Source organism: Eschscholzia californica, unplaced genomic scaffold (genome assembly GCF_041429995.1).
Source record: "Eschscholzia californica isolate CP2 unplaced genomic scaffold, dmEscCali1.0.p SCAF_2, whole genome shotgun sequence".
Taxonomy (NCBI): domain Eukaryota; kingdom Viridiplantae; phylum Streptophyta; class Magnoliopsida; order Ranunculales; family Papaveraceae; genus Eschscholzia; species Eschscholzia californica.
In genome coordinates this window covers 65,173,385-65,194,605 of record NW_028238309.1, presented here as the reverse complement: position 1 = coordinate 65,194,605, position 21,221 = coordinate 65,173,385, and the positions used below count along the sequence as shown (strand labels likewise).

Below are 21,221 nucleotides of genomic sequence, written 5' to 3'. Positions count from 1 at the left end.
ACAGAAAGAAACTGTAATCACTAGTAAAAAAAAATAGAAATAACAAGAGAAGGGATTGGTTTTGAAAACATTTTAGGGTTAGGGTTTAGGATTAAAATTAGACAATATTATTGGTCAACAAAATGAGAAATCTAGAGAAGAATAAGGTCAAAGTGAAAACAAGTAAAAAAACTAAATTAAGATAATTTATCTTATATGGTTCGCGCGCAAAATTCTCCCACTCACTCACAAAATAACGACCCCAAAGAAAACGAAGAAGAAATCTTAAAAGACAGAAATAAACTTCAAATTTGAAGAAGAAGATGAAGTTAGAGAGAGAAAGGGTCTGTTTAATCTCAAACCCATTTTCATTATCATCTTTATTATTGAATGAAATGGAAGATCAAGAACAAAACCCACTTCATGATTCCTGATTTACCCACCACCCAAAAAACCCCCATTTTCACTCACCACCATTAGCACTTACCCTTTCTCTCTCTAAACCTTGTTTTTGATTAATTTTTGAGTCAATTCATCTTTATCTCACCAGCAGCCGATCTGGGTCCCCTTGGATTTTGCTCAAAAACGTAATTTTAATCATATAATTTTTATCTTCTTGGGGTACAGATCGAGCTTGCTGGTTGGGATTTTCACAATAAAATTAGGGGTTTGATTTTGTAACTTATTATTTGTTTGTTTGGAGACATTGTTGATTTGTAAGTGGTGGTCGGAATGTGGAGGGATCCAGGAGCTCCTACTGATTCTTTTTATGAAGTTAGACCTGAATGCATTGATGATGTTCCCAAAACTAGGTTTAAAATCAAGGTATTCTATTGATAATCTATGTGAATATTTCGTGTTTCGAAATAAATTTTTCATTTTTTAGGGGGTTTATAGTGTTATTATTGTGATTAGGGAAATTTTCCAAATGAATTCGAAATAATATAATAGGTTATATGAACCAATATTATACCCAACGTGTGACCCGAAAAAGCCATAATTGTGGGTCGGCATATTTTTGTTATATTCTCGTAGTCTCATAAGGGGGCGTTGTCAATGTAAAGGGGGTAGTTCCGTTTTTCGGTTTTCTGGAGAGTGCGCCGAGTGCTTACATATGAACGTGCCATTGTTCGTTGTGAAGAAGTTTTATGACCAAACTTTACATAAATCATTTGTGTTGCCGTGTGATGGCTAATTTTGGTTGTTTCTATTCTGGTTTATTGTTCTAATAGAGGTGTGTCAAAATATTACTATCTGGGAATTGGAAACTCTGTTTCATTACTTTAATTTTTTAAACTGAATTTGTAACGATTCTTTGTATTTTGTCCCCATTATCGATTTATTTATATAGGCGGGGAAAACTCTGAGTGAAAGGAGATGGCAGGCTGCATTTAGTCCAGAAGGTTATCTAGATATAGCCAGGACACTTAGCCGAATCCAACGAGGGGTAAGTCTATTACATTTTCTTTCTAAAATGACAAGACATTTCGAATTAGACGAAGTTATTTTGCTAGATGAATGAAATAAAACCTGTATTGGTTTGAGTTTTCGATTAGGACTAAAATGGTGGGAGTTCGTGGTTAGTCTTGATAGTTTATTTATACAATTATATAATGGTCGTGAAATTTGTAATGGATAGGGTATTCATCCATCAATTAGAGGAGAAGTTTGGGAATACCTACTTGGTTGCTATCATCCTAAGAGCACTTATGAAGATCGCCAAGAGATACGAGAACGTCGAAGGTAATTGCTTTCCTCAATTTATTTCAAGCTATACCTATGATACGGTATGTGCTTGTCACAAGGGTTTGGAAGAGCGAAAGAGTTTGATACGGGATAATAAAAAAATACCCATGATAGTAACTTTTGAATTGCAAATAATAGGAATTGAGACTCGACATTTTTGTGAGTTTGGTCTCATATACAATCCTATTCTTTGAGACAATTGCTTTATGTTCTTGGCCACTAAAGCCACTTGAGTTCAATACGGCATTTTCCCTCAATTTGGTTAACCTGCAAATATTTGGGAAGGTGAATAGTCCTCAATGACTGGCTTTTTTGCATGAACTTTTTGAAGTAGCATTTATCGATTACCTATCGGATGTCCATAAAGTTACTAGTTGATATTGCATTTCCTTTTTATCCTAAGTCAAGAAATCCCGGACATACTGATATTGAAAATTTGACATTGAGACTTCAGGGTGCAATATGCAACGTGGAAAGAGATTTGCCGGCAGATGGATCCTCATGTTGGAAGTGGCAAGATCATAACAGCACCCTTGATCACTGAAGATGGTCAGCCTATTCAAGATCCTTTGGTTCTTTTAGAAGCAAGTACAAGTAAAGTACCAGACGAGGACGACCGTGTTGACACTAGCTACGAGTCAGTTGAAAACACACCAACTTATGAATCAGATGTAAACAGCTCCCCAAATGATAATCTCTTAGATAAGAAAGAAATACAGTGGAAGTTAACACTTCATCAAATAGGTAAGCATTCTTTTACTTGTGCAGATTTAAGCCATGATGAATAACTTTTAACTTTCTAAGCTATGTAGTTGGACTCGGGGATCTGCTCGAGCTCTTAGAGAGTCCTAGCATATCCATGGCCGAACCCCCGAGTCAAGGGTTCAGCGAGTAACTCGGGGAGACTTGCCCACCCCGAGTCTGATCCAGCTGACTCGCTGAGTTGATTGGGGGTTATACTTGTATGAGGTCTTATGTTGATTCTGAGTTGTATTTAAGTTAGAGCATATGTTGATTGTGGATTATACGTATGCTAGGTCTCGATGTTCTAAGAACCGACAGAACATTAGCATTTTATGAGAAAAAGGAGAACTTGTCGAAGCTTTGGGATATTCTAGCAGTTTATGCCTGGATAGATACTGATGTGGGCTACTGCCAAGGTGAGTAACTAAAATAAGTTTTATGTTTTTTGCCATGAAATTCAATGAGTTTTTGGCGCCTCTCTTATTCGAACTTAGTGTTTGTTTTCTTGTTTATACTTTGTGATAAGGTCCTCAAGTTTATGATATTTTCTAATCAGGAATGAGTGATCTTTGCTCTCCTATGATAATCCTTCTTGATGATGAAGCAGATGCTTTTTGGTGCTTTGAGCGCTTAATGCGTAGACTGGTAATCTTTTGTTATCCGAAATCCTCTCTTTTTGCCCACATCTAACATTCATTTAACTATCGATCTATCTAAAAGAAAAATCAAATACAAGAAATTATGCATAGTTGTTTGTATGAGTAACCGAAGACCTATTTTCACTTCACTAGCTTCTGTTTATCGTTTTTCTTTTTCCGAACTATATTTCATGTGTCTTATTATTTGTGTTGTTATTTGAAAATTTTAAAGCGAGGAAATTTCAGATGCACAGAGAGCTCTGTCGGGGTGGAGACACAACTTAATAATTTGGCATCAGTTACTCAAGTTATTGATCCAAAGCTTCATCAACATTTGGGTATTTTTTTTCTATTTACATATCTTAAAATTTATTACTTCTAGTTCTTTTTCTTTCTTTTTTAAAATTGCCTAATTCTTTTTGTACAATTAGAAAGCAAACATATCTTATGTGCTTGAATCACAGATGCACTAGGTGGAGGTGATTATCTCTTCGCCTTCCGTATGCTTATGGTTTTGTTCCGTCGAGAGTTCTCATTTGGCGATTCATTGTACCTTTGGGAGGTAAGAGAGATAACTTCAATGTTGTAATATCCGATGTCAGTTCGGGGAGAGTTCTAAGTCTAGGCTACAGGTGCGAGCTTAAGCTTAGTAGTGTCGAGGCCTTTTGGGTGGGTTCTTTGAGCATGCACCGAACCCCTTTAACTGTTGAACTTGGGTCTGGGTGGAAAACAATATCATTAATTGCTAAGGCTTAGGTTGTTACAAATGTTGACTTTCTAAAGAAAATTAGGTAGACCGAAAAAACCCACAGAAGAACGAAAAAAACAAGAAAAAAAAATCCTAACTTGTTGTTTTTGCCCATCTTCATATTATCTGATATTCTGATACCATGTTTTGAACCTTGTACAGATGATGTGGGCTTTGGAGTACGATCCAGATATATTCTATATGTACGAAGATCCTGAGTTAGTCGGTGAAAAAGAGGAGGTGAAAGGAAAATCAAAGTCACGCCAATTAGGGAAGTTTGAAAGAGAGAATTTAAAGAGTGGAGCAAAGACTTCCGAAGCTCCGCTTCCTATTTCAGTTTTTCTTGTTGCTAGCGTCTTGAAAACAAAGAGTTCGACACTAATGACTGAAGCACGTGGTCTAGACGATGTTGTAAAGGTACATATACTGCACAAATTACTTCGCAAATTTGTGTATAATATCTTTAGTGATCTCGAATATATATATGAGAACCAAAATGAAATTCTGAGTTTAAGACGATATAATACCTCTTCTATATTAACTTGTGATTTTTCTTGTCTCTTAGATATTGAATGACATAACTGGGAATTTAGATGCAAAAAAGGCGTGTACTGGGGCAATGAAGCTTCATAAGAAGTATCTCAAAAAGGTAATCAATTGACCTATTATCGTGTTATGGTTCGTTCATAAAGTTCATCATATTTGCTTCATTTGTAGCACTAAACTTTTCGATATAATTTCTTGGATTCGAGTGACGAATCTGTGAGTTTATCCACTTGTGAGTTTGTTATTCATGATGTACTCTTGCTAAAGAGCTTGTTTCTCTAAGTAGTGCTTTTTTTTTTTTTTTTTTTTAAGTCAGAGTGCTCTTAGTTTCTCTGAGTTAGATTTCAGATTGTGTTAGTTTTTGTCCGACTCGTGATGTCTTAGTTGTCTGAATGGTTGAGTTTGGTTCAATTTGATTCAGACGAGTCAGACTTAGACGAGAATAAAAACCCCTCTCTGTCTAAACTGTCCATTCTACTGCAGGCCAAGAATAAAGAACTTTGAATCAGAGGAGACAATCTGAAGATATGAAGTAGAACCTTCCACCTACTCAATGGAATATCGGGAAGTTTCAACGCTAAACAAAATGAATTGGAATCAGTATAAATACTCATTTAGTACAAAATCAACTTAAGTGGATCCAAAAAGGCGAAAAAGAATGAGCTTGAAGTCATTGTGTGTATTTACGAGTTTCATGTTGTAAGTTTTATTGTCGAAAAGATTTATATTTTTTATACCATTTGTATTGGTTTATGTAATGAATGTTGAAATACAGAAAGCTTGATTCTTCCAAGTTTCTTCAGCTTCAATAAAATCTTGTTTTTTGTTTTTTTTTATCTACTGGATTTGTTACCGAATAATTATTCAATTCATTCACTACTTCGATTCGTTTTTGGCGGGATTTTGTGTGTTTCTTCATGGTAACACTATTATTTTTGGTCGAGAACCGAAGATGGATCAGGTTCATTTCTCCAAAACCCTAAACCCCGATCGAAGAAAGATGAGACTGTTTAGTTAAAGTTAGGGCTTAGGGTTTGGTAGAACGGTCGGGGAGTACTTCATTTGATCCATGAATTTTAAATTTCGGTTGTTTTCTATTTTCATTGACCACAATACTCATAACTAACTTAACTGTTGCCAAAACTATACTAATAGCAACATTTTCAAACCGCCACCTTTTTATTTGAAAAGCATCGCTGAAAGGCATTTAATTTTTTTTTTTTTTAGGATGAGATGTTCTATAGGCGCCTCTTGTAACCAAATCCCAAGGGGGTTGAATGATCATATGTCTGCTTCCAAAAGAAGGAAAACTCATATTCCTCGGCTCCTCGCCATCTTCATCTCCTATACCACCATCACCATATCTCATCTCCGGATCTCCCTGTCTACTCTTTTCATCACCTTCATTCCTCTCTGGCAGCTCTCGATCAAGGGTTTCGCCTAAATTCTTGTTGAGGACTCTAAAACTCTCCATGAAAGTTCATGCAAAGCCACAAAGGTCAAAGAGAGAATAAATAGAGGAAAGGGACACTGTTTATTCTTTGTCTACTAGTAATGTTTGTAGGCTTTAGCAAATGTGGGCTTGGTAAAAATCTTGTATGCCCATAACAATTTAATTCAAGAAAATGATTTGGAGTTCTTGCACGGTGGAACCATGCGGTACCAGACACGAGATAGATCCTCCACAGAACAAGGCTTTTTTCGATTAGAACTTACCTAGATTCACATGAGGCCCCCTTTAAGATGGGCTTGATCTAACTATGAAATCAAAGTGGGTTAGAAACAAGCCTTAAAATGGAAACGGGCCGATTGTAGGCCCATCTCAACAAGTCGTCTCCCCCAAAACGACTCTCAATTTCTCTCTCTACTTCCTCTCGTCTTCTCTTCTTCTTCTTCTCTCTCTTCGACTCCCCAACCAGACTCTCTCCCAAACCCCCCAAAAAAATGATGAACAAAGGAAAACCCTCTCTCCATCTTCTACTCATCTTCATCCTCTTCTCATCATTCAACATTTCCCTCGTTTCTTCTGATTCAGATTCAGACCGAGTCGCTGAACTTCTAGACTTACAATCCAGATCCAAATCAGGTGTTATCCATCTCAATGATCAAACCCTAACTCGTTTCGTAACTTCTGCTAAACAGAGATCTTACTCTGTCCTTATCTTCTTTGATGCTGTTCAGTTTCATGATAAACAAGAACTTCATCTTAAAGAACTCAAATCTGAATTCGATCTCGTTTCATCTGCCTTCATTAACAACAATAAAGAAACCCTAGATCAATCAAAACTCTTCTTTTTTCATATTGAGTTTAAAGAATCTCAAAATAGTTTCTCTCTCTTTGAAGTTAATACCCTTCCTCATATTCGTCTTGTTACTCCTCAAATCAAAAATTTCAGAGATTCTGATAAAATGGATCAAAATGATTTCTCTAGAATGGCTGAATCAATGGCTGAATTTGTTGAATCAAAGACAAAACTAACTGTTGGAACAATTGAACGTCCACCCATGATTTCAAAGAAACAAATAGGGTTTCTAATTGTGGCTTTACTGATTTCATCCCCATTTCTTATCAAGAGAATTCTTGCTGGAAATACCCTTCTTCATGAACCAGTATTATGGGCAATTTTATCAGTTTTTGTTTATTTCTTTAGTGTTTCAGGGGCAATGTTCAATATAATTAGGAAAATGCCAATGTTTTTGACTGATCGAAACGATCCTTCGAAGCTTGTTTTCTTTTATCAAGGTTCAGGAATGCAACTTGGAGCTGAAGGATTTACAGTTGGATTTCTATACACAATGGTGGGTTTGTTATTGGCATTTGCTACCCATTTGCTTGTTAGGGTTAGAAGCAAGAATTTACAGAGGGGATTCATGGTTTTTGCTCTAATTGTTTCATTTTGGGCTGTTAAGAAAGTTGTTTACTTGGATAATTGGAAGACTGGATATGGGATTCATGGATACTGGCCTTCAAGTTGGAATTGAGATTCAACAAGTATTGGTTTTTATCTTCTTTTGAGGTAATAATCTCGTCTTAGTACTACTTTTAACATGTTTTCGATTAAGAAAGTTATGAACTTTGGATTCTAAGTATTCGACTATAGAAACGAAACATCTTATGTTGTAGGTTAATTTGTTTTTAGTTCGAATTTGTATGATCAGAGAAATTTAGTACGATTAAGACATGATCTGAATGAGATTAATATTTGAATGTTATTAAAAGTCTCTAAGAATCTAGATTGTTATCCAATTTTAACTTAGTTTGTCTGTGGAGGCTCTGATACCACTTGTGAGGCACCAAGCCTTGGCAGTTAACGACATTGTCCCCACTTTTGGCGGCCGATGCCCACAGGTACGGGGTTTTGTTCTCGACGAAGGCTCCACGAGCCCACCCAAAAGTCGTCACTTGCTAAGCTTGAGTATGCACCTATAGCCTAGGCTCTGGACACTCTCGCGGCATGTGGGACAAACAATGCTCCACCCTCAGCGAATTGTTCTCAACCTGTTGTTACATTTCAATTCGGCCAACTTCTTTGTCAATGAATGTTCCTAAACTAGCTAATCAACCAATAGTTTGTAAGTACAATCTTAAATGCCCTAGATAACATTGAGATAGAACATCCAGTGAATGAACTATAAAACGTTCTCATACAGTTTCCCTTTATAGTTGGGACTTGGAAGACCCTTGCGGAAAGACTTCCTTTGTTTTCTTGTGTTCGGCAAGATGGCTCGAGGTGTGAGAATCCTCTTTTCTTGTTCTGATCTCTATTTTGAATGGTTTCTACTAATGTTATTCTTTATGTATCCTATTGTAGTTTCAAAAAGAAACTTGTTTTTTGAACTCTTAGAGAAGTAACTTTTGAGTTTTCTGAGTCCTTGTTCACATTTTTTATCACGACATGGACAAATCGCCTCTAAAAGGGTCGCTAGTGAGGTAATCTACTCTTTTGATCTCACTAACGTCTTGAACAGTAGTAGTAGATCAATGTTCAGTCTGTCTCCGACATCGGCATATTTGATATGGTCAAGGAGTGGCCTGTGGCCATAAGAGAATGGTGTTTGTACTTGGTCTGCAACTAGTAGGTGCCTAACTTTCACGTTTCATTATAAACTGAATTTACCTCAATTGAAGTTTCTCTAACAAATAGTAAGCCTTTGTTAGAGGTAGTCGATAGTCATATCCCTATATGCGTCAATGATAGCCTGTACCCATTGTCTATACTTCTAGCAGTAAGTATTTGTTTTGATTTCAAATTGCTTAGTTTGATTTGGTTGATGACTCGACTAAAACTTGAAATGCTGACTATCAGACAGAAGGTCGGCATATGGTTCACCGCTCACTTCAAGAAACAATTTCAGCAATTGCTTCTTGTGGTCTGCTACATGCATTGTCGTTATTACTTTACATAATGTCACTGCTGCATTATACTTCAATGCTTGGTGTTAGTTATTGAACATATCTGTTGAAGCTAGCATTGCGCCCCATTGTACCTCGGACCAGTTTTCTAATATAAGGTGTTCTTTTGTTCAGTTGCATCTCTCAAATTGGACTTTGAGATCGGAGTTAGATTTAAGAATGTTTATTGTCGTGTGCCAGACACAAACTGATTTTGGATCATTTCAAGTCAATCCATTGTCTAAAATAACCAAAAAATAATAATTATATTGTCCTTCGCCATTACAAATCACATCCAACTATTAATAGGGATGAATCAATTGAAACAACAATAAGGTGAATAAGATTAAACAACAATGGAGAGGAAAGACAAACACAGAAAAAACATATATTTTCAATTGATAAGACACCTTAAAACTTATCTCTAGGGTTGAAATTAAATCTCCCAAATTTATCTTCAAAGTTGAGATTATACATCCCAAATTTATTTTTAATAGTTAAGATTACAACCCTTTCAACAAAAAAAAGAATACAACCCCAGAATTTATTACTGACAGTTAAGATTATAAAACTACTGGTTGTGCCTAACACGAGTTATACACGTTTATTCAAATAAGAGGAAAAAAATTCAGAATGAATGTTTGAGTTCTTTGTAGTCTAAAGATTGTACCACTCTTAACCAAGAGGTTTTGGGTTCTAATTTTGCAGACTGTAATTTGTCCACAATGAATATAATTCATATGTATCAAATAAGGCACAGTAGTTCCAGTGTCATGGTTTGTCTAGGATTCTATATAATGTTATCTTCAAGTTTGCAACAAAAAAATAAAAATATATATCCTTCTAATGATGTAATAAATTCTAAGGGAAGAGTAAAAATTACTTTTACTTTTTTTTTTTGTTTTTTTTTGTTGAGCGAAAACTTACTTTTACTTACAATAACAAAAGGAATCAAATAAACAATATCATGAATTTGTATCCTCCCTATTTGTTTTTCACTTTTATTGTCTGATAAATCATGTTGATGCAACAAAATATCCTAACTTTATAAAGTTATTGACTTATATGGATGGACATAAGTGAATTGGAATTAAACAATAAGGATTATGTTTAGCCCACTTGACACTCATTTAAGGTCTTATCAATCTCAATTGAAATAAAGTTGATCTTTAGGTACTTTTGAGTGCACAAAAATACACACAAATTTACACCATCTAATGGGCCGAAGCAATGTGGTCCCAATAATAAAAACATACTATCTCGCTCGAAAAATATAGTCGATCGAATACTGATGTGGTCGGTTGTTCATTGAGCGAGTCGTATATAGAAAGAAATGACCTGACCAATGAGACTCAACCGGATCGGCATTGGGTTGTTGATGCTTCTGTCTTTCCTGCCAAATAGCTTTACCCCCTAATAATACTGGTCCAACCCCTTTCATTATTTTCTTGCAACTTGTACTAAAAAGTGTTCTCAAGTAAATAGAGATTATCTTTCAACTGAAAAAAAAAAGTAAATAGGTGATTGTGGCATATTCTTTATAAAGAGGAATAATGGGTAATACTATTGATGATGTTAGAATAGGTCCTCCACTTCTTTTTCATTATTTCGGGTCACTCATCTTGTCCTTATTGTTTTTTAGTATCAGAAGATGCGCATTTATTCGAAAGTTGATACGAACGATAGAAAAAGTTATAAAGCTGAAGCAGAAGTGATGTGAAAATGATTACACCAACATTATTGTGATATTATTTGTCTTTAACAGAAGGGATCATATATGTTCATGATCTCCATCTCTAGTGTTCGTCCAGATCAACATTTTTAATAGCCTTTTGTTCACGGAACTTGTAGTTTTAATAACCTACACTTCTAATGACGTATTTTGAAGAAAAAGTTACTTACGACTTGGATCTTACAACCATTTTTCCCATTTCCCCGTCTTCCCTTTTCTTCGAGACATCAGCCTTTGGACTGCCACCGACATAGTAGGGAAAATGGTGAAGAAGATGAAAGAGAGAGAGAGAGCTAGAGAGAGATAACGGCGAGGGTGGATATGTGTTGATGATGATGATTGTAATAGCGAAGATGAAGATAGAGGTTATTTTTTAGAAGAAAAGTCATGACCACTAAACCCACTAAAGGATGTTCACAATCTTTTGTGGGCCTTGGGGTGATACTAAGGAACCGCCCGAATATCTCGACTGACATCAGACTGAAATAGTCTACTAATCGTTAAGATTTTCATAATGTTTTATTCTCTACTATATAAGGGAAACATGAAGTATATCGGCCATTGATAAACCATTTTGGCTGAGAGCCCGAGATAGTTTGGTTGAGAACTCCCCTAAAAATTTCATGAACGACCGTGCTTGCCAAAAAAAAAAAAACAGGATAATAGCAGTACAACACCATTTGCATACTTTTTTAACATTCCAAGAGCAACAAAAAAGATGTCGAAAACCCAAACTGAAACATCACTTAAAACACTCACAAGCAAACCTTCCTTACTATTAATACTTATTCATGAACCATCAGATGATTTCATCTTCATCTTGTTCATCTACTTCTTAATCTAGATTTTCATCCTCTAAGCATCAACAATGTCAGATGCTTCAGCAGCAGCAAGGATAAGTTCTGGGTGAATATTTTCCAATTCCTTGTAGTTTCCATCAATCACATTTGGTTGACCTAATGCCTTCAATGCTAAATGTGCTGCCTTTTGTCCTGATATCATCATTGCCCCAAATGTTGGTCCCTTCAAAAAAAAAAACCCCAATTTCACAAACATCAAATCTCAATTACCCACATAATTTTAACATCAAATTTCAAATACCCACATGAAAAAAAATCAAAATTTGAATAGATTATAAGATAAGGTTTTTTTTTTTACCATTCTAGGAGCACCATCAATTTCTGCAACTTCCATGCCAGTAACAATCATACCAGGAACAATTTCTCTGGTTAGCCTAACAATGGCATCTTCAGCTGTGTTCATGTCAAGAGCTTTCATTCCAGGAACACTGTCAATTAATCCAATACTTTTCAATCTTTTGACTCCAGTGGCACCAAAAGGTCCATCATGTCCACAAGAACTAACAACAATTTTTGATTCCATAACATTTGGATCCATACAAGATTGTGTGTCATGGTTCATTGAAACCAAAGCCCAATTTGTAACAACACCAGCAACTTTACCTGTAAACAAGGTAAACAAAAAAATGTTAACTATATAATATTAAATGATACTCCATGCAGACAGTAGTAGGAATCCTATGTGCCTTGTCGTGATTTAAAATTTTGTAAATCAGAATAATCAGAAGTATGGATGAGGACATGCCACATAAGATTTATGTCAAAAGTCTGTTTAGGTTTTTTACAACACTCTTTTTCTACGTGGGACTATTTTTTATTGCTTTGATAGAGTACCTTCTTTGACGATCAAATCTTCGGCAGCTACAGCGTTGAAAAGCTTGACATTAGGTCTTGCCAAAAGCTTACTCATGATAGTTGAAGTAAATAAAGCTGCATGCTTTATAACAACATAGTGATCTTGTTCATCATATTCGATTTCCAATTCATCTAAGAACTTATGAGCTGGTTTTCGAACAACCATGGCGGAAAAAAGTTGACCACCAAGCCAAGCACCACCACCAGGACTAACAGATTGTTCGATGAGCGCAACACGAACATTAGGGTTCTTACTGATTTCATAAGCACATGAAAGTCCAGCTGAACCAGCACCAACAACAATAACATCAGTATCAGCATAAGTAATCATATCCATCATATAACGACGAGTCATTTCACGAGAAACGATTGATTCTTTAATGGGGTTAAATTTGAATGATTGAAGATCATATGGAGGTGGGTTGGATGCAGAAATTGAGATGGTGGTGGCTTTGTTGGTTGATCGGATTGGTTGAATTGATGATCTTGAAGATGGGATGGAAATTCCATGGAAAGATGATTCTTTTTCAAGGAATGGTGATTTGGGTTTTGATGAGAGAAGAGATGTTGTCATGGCTGCCATGGTTGGAATTCTAGAGAGTGATTGTGAGAATTTCTAGGGTTTTGGGTAGTGAGTGAGATGGAAATGGAGAAGGAGGTTGGTACTTATAAAGGAAGGAAGCAAAAATGAGGTGGTTGTGAGAGAGAGAAATATCTGTGAGTAGATGTTGATAAGAAATGAACGGTTAAATCGGGCCGTGTGTTTTGTTAGATCAGGTCTTCAGGACCATTAGGATTGTCTGATCAGGTATTGGCTGGTTATCTCCCTTAAAAAGACATGTACATTATATTTTAGATTTGGTTTCTATATTTTATAATATTTTAGATTTAGTTTCTATATTTTATAATATTTTGCTCTCATCAAAAAAAAAAATTTAGTATAATATTTTGGATTTGGTTTCTTCATAGCTCTAAAATACCAAATGGTTATAATTAGTCTTTTTTTTTAATATTACAATGGTTATAGTTTGTTTTATTTCCCATTTCGGTTTTTTTTAATGGTGAACTTGACATTTAATTGGTTATTTTAAATATATTTTATTTTGAAAAAGAAACTGTCATTTCATTAATGATGGATTGGAATCCAAACATCTTACATGCTTTGATACATCATGTGAATAGAAAATCAAATTACAACATGGCGATTGAGAGAGCACTTTACTGTCATACATACAGATACTTGGATCTTTAAAGGTCATAACAAAATCCTAGAATATTATATCGGACCCTTAAAGGCTATTACAAGATATGATCTTCCACATTGACTATATGTAACTTATTTAAGTACTAGGCATAACCCCCGCACTACGTGCGGGGGCAATGCCCCTTATGAAATTCAAATATTGGGGAAATGAAATTGAGATACGTAGAACTGGTTACAATTTTTATTTATCTAACACATTGTATGTAACTATGGATACAATACATTATATCATAAATGAGTTGAGAACTATTCGTTTTTGTGTTCCAACAATAAAAATATCATCTTGTCGAAACAAAGTTGTATATGTGATGTACATGATAAAACAAATACAAATTAGACAGTAAAGTAAGAATATCTATAGTTTATAATGAAATTCGAATCTCAAACGTAAACTCCAACCTCCGTATGCTTGAGAAATCCCCTAAATTTGTTTTTCTTCGATATATTTGAAACTACAAAGTTGAAAAAAGTAAATAATAAGAATAAAATACAAACATTTGCTTTACATTCACCTGTAGACATAATAAAATTGTGTTATAAGTTATGATCAGTCACAGTATTCTCCTTAGTTGTCTTCACACAAACAATTACTTGCAAGGAAAGTAAATAATTGTTAGGAGGTGCAGAAGGGTGGAAGAATGGAGAAGAAATTTAGCAGACTATACTTCAATGAAGAGGAAGGGCATACGTAACATGTTGTTAAGCAGCAATTAGTACAACCATGGGCGTTCCGAATTTGGAAAGATTACACGTTGCAGACTTAGGTACAACTTGAAACTCAAACACCACAATATTAACTTAAAGATATGCATCAATCTGCCATTAGCACGCCATAAATCGCCGAGGATGAGAGGCACACTTTCAAGTTATAGCAGCCATCCTGAAATTGTTCAACAAAGCTCATGATGATAGGTTTTAGAGTGAGAAACAATAAATCTGCGGAGATTTGTGCCACCAATAGACATGTACAGGTATTTTCAAGCAAACTTGTCAACATCACCTCGTTCACAATAAGAACTAAAGACAGAAAAACCATTGAAAATAATTGGATTCACATTGCGTAATCCTGTTTACTTGGCCAACACCATCCTCACAAACTCCTCATAGTTTACTTGGCCATCCCCATCCACATATATTTCTCTGATCATCTCGCCCACTTCTTCATCAGTCAATTTCTCCCAGATTTGTCATCACATGCCTTAGCTGCTCCATGTTGGTATAAAAAACAAATACAATTTATTATGATAGGATATCTTCCAATGGTCGGAAAATATTTTGATAACTTAGTGTCTTCTGTAATACATATTATAAATTTTGATGTAAGAGCTCTTTGCTCGATTGGTGCACTCTTTACACCATTGTCAATATATTATAGACCTTTAAGAAAAAAAATGCAAAACCACAATGTACACAAAGTATGAAGAACCCAATTTTGTATTGTTTTTGTAATAATAAAATGAACAAATAACGATCATACAAATATATAAATGAATCAATAGGGCCTATCTCTGCAGCTGAAATGACACCATTACGATCCTTGTCAAAAACCTTGAAAGCTTCCTTGAGTTCTTCTTCGGAATCAGTATCCTTCAAGAGTAGAAATAGAAATTTTAACCATGTCAACATAATTATTCTGAAATTTTTAAATTTAATTGAAGAAAGAAAACGTGTATTACTTCTTCCAAACATTCATGATCTTAAATTTCAAATACACAAATAAATCAAGTGAAACAAATATAACAAAACATTAAGATATAATATTTTCACGAAGAAAGAAAAAGAGGCGAAATTTAATGGGTAACAACTATACCTATATGGGTTTAGAATCACTATTATGGTGTTCCGTGACAAAATGTTATAGATGAAATTTTCTTTTGGATTTGAATGAAAGAAACACCATTCGGACGCTAACCGATTAATATGTAGGGTTTGTAAAGACTTTGCGACCTTAAAAGTGGAGTCAAACTCCATATGGTTGAGATATTAGTTGGAAATATATTTTCTCCAATAATCAAAATTCAAAACTACAGAATTGGTAAATTAAATAATAATAATGAAATACATATCTATCCCTAGAAAAAGTTACATAAAATAAACTTTCAAGTGGATTTTGGAAGAAATCTATTCTAGCGACATGTAGACTGTAATGAGAACAAACAATCCAAGTGACGTTTCCATATCTAATGTTCTAGAAGAAGGTATTTAAAAAAATCCATTACCAATTATAAAAGGCATGGAGTAGTTAACTTAGCGTTAAAGTGACCTGTAGATATAAAGAAATTGCGTTATAAGTTGTAGATTGCCCACAACACTCTGTTTAGTTGTGGTTCGTAACGTGAATAATTAGAGTATCAAGAAGGATAAATGTCAATGATTGTCAGATGATGCATAATTGTGGGAAAAGACGAAGAAATTTAGTAGACTACACTTTAACGGATTAGAAGGTTATATGTAGCATCCCAATAAGGCGTAGCACCGGACGTGACCAGTTTCGAAAGATAGACATTACAGTTGATCATGTGTTATGTCTTGACGGAAACAATAAAAAATTTAAATTACAGTAATAGAGACCAAAGTACTTAAATATACTAAAGATTCTATGTCTTGTGTAATAAAATACCTAATGACTTGTGTAGTTGAATAGTACTTTTGTTGTCCTATTGAGTTTGAAACGAAAACGCTTTAGTTATGTTCTTTACTTATGGTGATTGTAAACATCCATACAAATGCGTATGAAATTAAATTTAAGCGACAACCCAAAGAGACCAATGTGGCTATAAGACGACCTTGTTAACTATAGCTGAACTAAAATTAGGAGTTGCATTGATGGATTTATTGAGTAATTTGAAACTTAAACATAACAAGACTAAACTAAATATATGGAAAACTAAATATATGGATAAAAGAACCCTTTGCTGCACCAAATGTTTCAACTTGATTTTATGGCACCATGATAACCTACATTAAATTTAAGCGACAACTCAATCAGACCAATGTAGCTATAAGACGACCTTCTTAACTGTAACTGAACAAAAATAAGGAGTTGCATTGACGGAATTGTTGAATAATTTTAAACTTAAACATAACAAGACTAAACTAAATATATGGATAAAAGAACATTCACGATGTTCGTGGTAACCTACAATTTTTTTAAAATGAAAACAATTAAAGAGGTAAAAAAAATAATATAACAGATAAGTAAAGTTAGTGTGTCGTACAGAAAATTAATGATTCAACCTTTGTGTGAAGCCAAGCGACTACAATAAGAACATTCACGATGTTCGTTAGTACGTTCCGATCAGGAGGAAGATATACATATCTAAAATGGGAAGGATGTTAATGAGGACTGAGGAGAACATGAAACTAACTTTTATGACAAACCAAATAATTTATTTCACTATTAGATGACTGGATCAAGAAATGAGGATGTCTTCACAATTTTACAATGAAAACTCATTACCAAAGAAAGGAGAAGGAAGTAACATACTCAAGATGAGGAAGAAATGTGTATTCCACGACAATCTTGTAGCTATAGGTTCACTAACAGGAAGAGACCCCATATTGACTCCCCTACTTTGGTTTCCAGTAAAGCCGACATCTTTGGTCAACTATGCAGGTAGACAACTCGAGTCCTTCACAACTTGTGCTTCATTTTGTTGATCCTTATTATCTGTTGATATTGGCTTAGTTGCTGAATAAAATTTGACTAATTTGCTTAATGTCAGGTTGGTACGTAATTTAGGGGGAATACTTCTTTCCCTACTAAGTTACCAAAGAAATGGAAAACTAAAGAGAAATTTCTTCTCTTTTCCTAACCGTAAAAGTTAATCAAACAAAAATTAAAGGTAATAAGAGCAAAACATATATGTACTTGTTTAGTTGTCTTTTGCTTCATAAGTCAAGTTTTCATCTTTGAAATCCACAAATGCAATGTTCCTTAGCCTCAACATAACAATAAAGACCGGTCAAGCGGATGAATATTGAATGCAAAGTCCCACCTAAATAACCCAACCAGTAAATATATAATTTGCAGGCATGTATGGAAGGTTACCAATTTATAGTTCATGGATCTTATAGGAACAAAGGTAGGATTTCATTTTTTTATTTATTTTTCATGCTCCTCTTTGCATTAATATGCTGGCGGTTTACTACAATAATCAGGACATCGGTATTCAGAATGACCACCAATATCAATTAGAAGCAAAATCGAACATCCAAGTGAAAAATTAATATATTTGAACATGATTTACTCAAAACGGCTTACAAGAACAATCTAATTGATAAACAAAAATTTATAGACTAATTCGAACTATGAGGTTGTTATGGGAGGAGAGCGATACCTTCCTCCAGAGCAAAGACAGACAAAGGAAGCACCGTAGTGATCAGAAAAGAGTCGAGAGAGTTTCTCGTGATCAGGAGATACCGAAAAAAAGGGTCCCTCCTAATAGTGAATCTTCTTCTTGTCCTCATGTCTACATTAGTGTTGTCTGCATCTGATGATGAAATTAATTCATTTGCTACCGCTGCAATGGAAGAAATACATCCAGGAGAGAAATCAATAATAAGCAGTTGATTAAAGTTAACAAAAGAAAGTCATACCAAATGAGAACGTGAAGAGATTGTTGTCCATTGCCATATATTATCCGAAATGAAATTTGATTGAAAACGTCGAAATTTTGTTCAAGTAGTTGTCCTGTTACACCATCAATGACTTCACATAAGAATAAATAATCTCGTAAGCAATTGATATAACTGGAACATAAGAAATTTAGGCAACAACAATCTGCGAGTATCAAACCTACAACCTCTTTTAGTTAGAATCGGTTGCACGCCCATTAGAGTACAACCCATTTGCTATATAAAGAAGCTTTGAATCGGTAACAATCAATTTTCCAATGTAGATTTGAGAGGATGAAGGATAAACTGTGTAAATTATAGCCAAGATACAGTTATAGAATAGTTCTATATTCAAACAAAGTTGTTCCATGGAGGAATTTGACCAGGTAGGTAGTTTGCACCTTATTGGAAATGTTGATTACGGTACATATCAAATAAAACACGGAACACTGTAGGAGCAAAGGTAACCAGGAAGCAAAATTTATGAAAATAAAATTCAATTGGTTGAGTCATTTCCCCAAACAAGTTGTGTCATAAATAAAAAGAACTATGGACAAGTGGAGGATGAAAGTATTCACTCAATCTCGTCCAATACTCGGTACTTCTAAAAATGCAAAAAAAAAAACAATAATAATTTCAGCGTGGCAAGTAGATAAAGATGTCATAAAATCTAAGACAGTGAGAGAGTGAGAGAGTGAGAGGAAGGTGAGATATTGCGGAGAATTTAAGTATGAAATAATTACAAAAAAATTGAGAGTGGGGGATGAAGAGGTAAGGAAGGAGGATTAGATGAAAGGGATAAATGGGAAAGTGAAAAAAATAGAGGATTTGAGAGACAGGGATGGACATTGACAGAGAGGAATGAGAGATATGACAAAGAATTTGAGAGTGCATATTCAATGAAGCGCTTGCACGAGAGGGGAGGGATTTTGGTGTTTGAGATTCACTGGGCGCGGTTAGGAGTTGATAAGGCGAGGAAGACAAACAGGGAAGAATAGTTGTCTGTGTGGCTACCCAAGTTTTTGTTGTTGAGAGAGAAAAATGAATTTCTGAGAGGAAGAAGGAAAATGTCATGTTTGGTATGGGAATGAGGTAATTGAAGGGACAACGAAGAGGTAATTGAAGGGACAATCAAGTGTAGATGGACAACAACAAAATGAATGGATTGTTTTGAATGAATAGTGTTTGTCCTAGTCACATGTATGTGTGGTCACCAAGTTACCCGGAGGAGCTTTCATTTTGTCCTAGAACTGGGTAGAGTTAATTCAACTGAACAGAGAGAAGTTCAAAAGATGAATCGACCCATAGGAGAGGAACATACCGTGAAAGATGGGCGAAAGCTTTTGGTTATTAATGTGCGATTCAATTAAAAGGTCTGGACTAAACGATAAATAAATCATATCAAATTTGACATCTGTTTGAACCATGAAAGAGGAAAGTTGCCTTTTTTTTTAGGAAAGGAAAGTTGTCCTTTTAAAATGTCTATGTGGCTATCAAATTATGTCTTAAGCATGACCCCCCGTCCTACTGGCGGGGTAATGCCCTTTAAACAACGCGAAAAAGTAGACATGATATTCGATTATTTTTTTTATTAGTATCCTGATACCCTCAAAAGATAGGTGTAGTTGTCTAGAGGTATAAGATTTGTCGTTAGTTATTTAAAAGTTTTGAAATTACAAAACTTTTTTGATTTTGATGTTTAAATCTATTTACAATGGTTTATTTTCGGGGTAAGAGTTTTTTGAGGAGAGAGAAGCTCCCGGCTGACGTCAGCCCTTTCTCTCCTTTCCACTCCAGCCGATGATCTGATCCAGCCTCAAGAACCCTAATTTGCTCCTCTGCCGTAAGTCTAGTCTCCGTGAGAATCACTCAAGATCTCCCTTGGAACTCACCATACTTTTAGCTGGTCAAAGAATAATCTATTAGCAGTCGGTTTGATTATCTTCCCCACCAATCATCGCCGGCGCTACTCCCTCCTTCTTCATTAATGCTTGCATGCAAGGGGAGTTGATTTGAAGACGGTATCACGCTCGTTGGTGGAGTATCAACTCGAGGTCATTCAAGGCAGGTGAAGCATTAATCGCGAGTTATCATCACCCCACGCCACAGCCCAATACCCAAGGTTAGTAACTCCATTACCTCTTCGACTTCTAGTATTTACTGCTTCTTCTTCTCTCTTTAGCCGGTTTCTTTTCTTTTTTGTCGTTTCGGTTCTCGGTGGAGTCTCTGCGTCTTCTCTATCTTCTCTTCTTCCCTTAGTCTTTCTATCTCTCGAGATGTCACTCGTCCTGTCCGACGAGTAAGACGAGACAGGTGGTTGGTGCCGGCCAATCCATGAACATGCATGGTGATCATGCCTTCTTTTGGATTCTTCTCTTCAAGCTCCTATTTAAACCCTCCCCATCCTTCCCAACTCTCCTCAATCACGAACCCTCATACCCACGGTCATCTACCTTCTTCTATCAACAGTACCTCCCTCACACTCTCATCTCCATCCAAATGGCCACTCACTTCGCCATCTCCCCTAGGGGTCATTTATCCCTTAGATACCAAAAACCCTCCATTAACCACGACCTTCAAGAAACTCAGGAGGGGTGGGTAGCTCGATGGTGCTGCCCTGAAAGCATTTCCCTAGCCCAAATCAGGCGGTTGCTCTTCCCCCTCTCGGTTTTCTTCCGAGACTGCTTCTATTCGCCATTGGAGGGGCCAATCAATTCTTTCCTGATCAAACCGAAGAGTCAGTTCGTTCTCAATACTCTCAATGCTGGCCGACCGTGGATCATTCGAGGTCGTTTACTAGTGCTTAAACAAGTAGTCCTCCCTCTCGAGGAGGAGGTGGACGACCTCTTCTATGAACCCATGTGGTGCACTCTCTACAAACTCCCACTGGCAATCCAGAATAAGGAGGACTTGGATGTGATTTTTGAGCGTATGGGCAAAATCATCGAAATTAAACCCAGGAGTTTAGGATTCATCAACAATAAGGTCATCAAAGTTCATTTCCTATACGATGTGAGAACCCCATTGTTGGCAGTCATCAACTTCCTGTTTGCCGACAGGGAGTGTTCAATCAATATTAGCTATCAAAAATTTCCAGGA

General features: G+C 35.7%; 3 protein-coding genes across 4 annotated transcripts; 2 read left to right on the top strand and 1 right to left on the bottom strand.

The window, feature by feature from the left end:
- The first annotated feature begins 195 nt into the window (after nt 1-195).
- On the top strand, nt 196-5,235 carry LOC147560387 (rab GTPase-activating protein 22-like). 2 transcript variants are annotated; one of them, XM_086662567.1, is made up of 11 exons: nt 196-804; nt 1,331-1,426; nt 1,619-1,722; nt 2,180-2,469; nt 2,763-2,885; nt 3,026-3,114; nt 3,340-3,445; nt 3,572-3,669; nt 4,018-4,272; nt 4,421-4,504; nt 4,885-5,235. In XM_086662567.1, exons 1-11 carry the CDS (start codon nt 712-714, stop codon nt 4,903-4,905), a joined length of 1,359 nt encoding a protein of 452 aa, XP_086518693.1. In that variant the 5' UTR covers nt 196-711; the 3' UTR covers nt 4,906-5,235. The 2 variants fall into 2 exon arrangements, with proteins under 2 accessions (XP_086518693.1, XP_086518694.1); XM_086662568.1 differs by lacking the exon at nt 4,885-5,235 and having other exon boundaries at nt 224-804; nt 4,421-4,516.
- Nucleotides 5,236-6,175: 940 nt separating this feature from the next.
- LOC147560386 (putative dolichyl-diphosphooligosaccharide--protein glycosyltransferase subunit 3B) lies at nt 6,176-7,620 on the top strand. The gene has a single exon (XM_086662569.1). It carries the CDS (start codon nt 6,346-6,348, stop codon nt 7,381-7,383), a length of 1,038 nt encoding a protein of 345 aa, XP_086518695.1. The 5' UTR covers nt 6,176-6,345; the 3' UTR covers nt 7,384-7,620.
- A 3,566-nt stretch (nt 7,621-11,186) lies between these two features.
- Nucleotides 11,187-13,088, bottom strand: LOC147560385 (thiamine thiazole synthase 2, chloroplastic-like). The gene is made up of 3 exons (XM_086662566.1): nt 12,221-13,088; nt 11,685-11,989; nt 11,187-11,549 (listed from the first exon to the last, which is right to left on the bottom strand). Exons 1-3 carry the CDS (start codon nt 12,822-12,824, stop codon nt 11,382-11,384), a joined length of 1,077 nt encoding a protein of 358 aa, XP_086518692.1. The 5' UTR covers nt 12,825-13,088; the 3' UTR covers nt 11,187-11,381.
- Nucleotides 13,089-21,221: the final 8,133 nt, after the last annotated feature.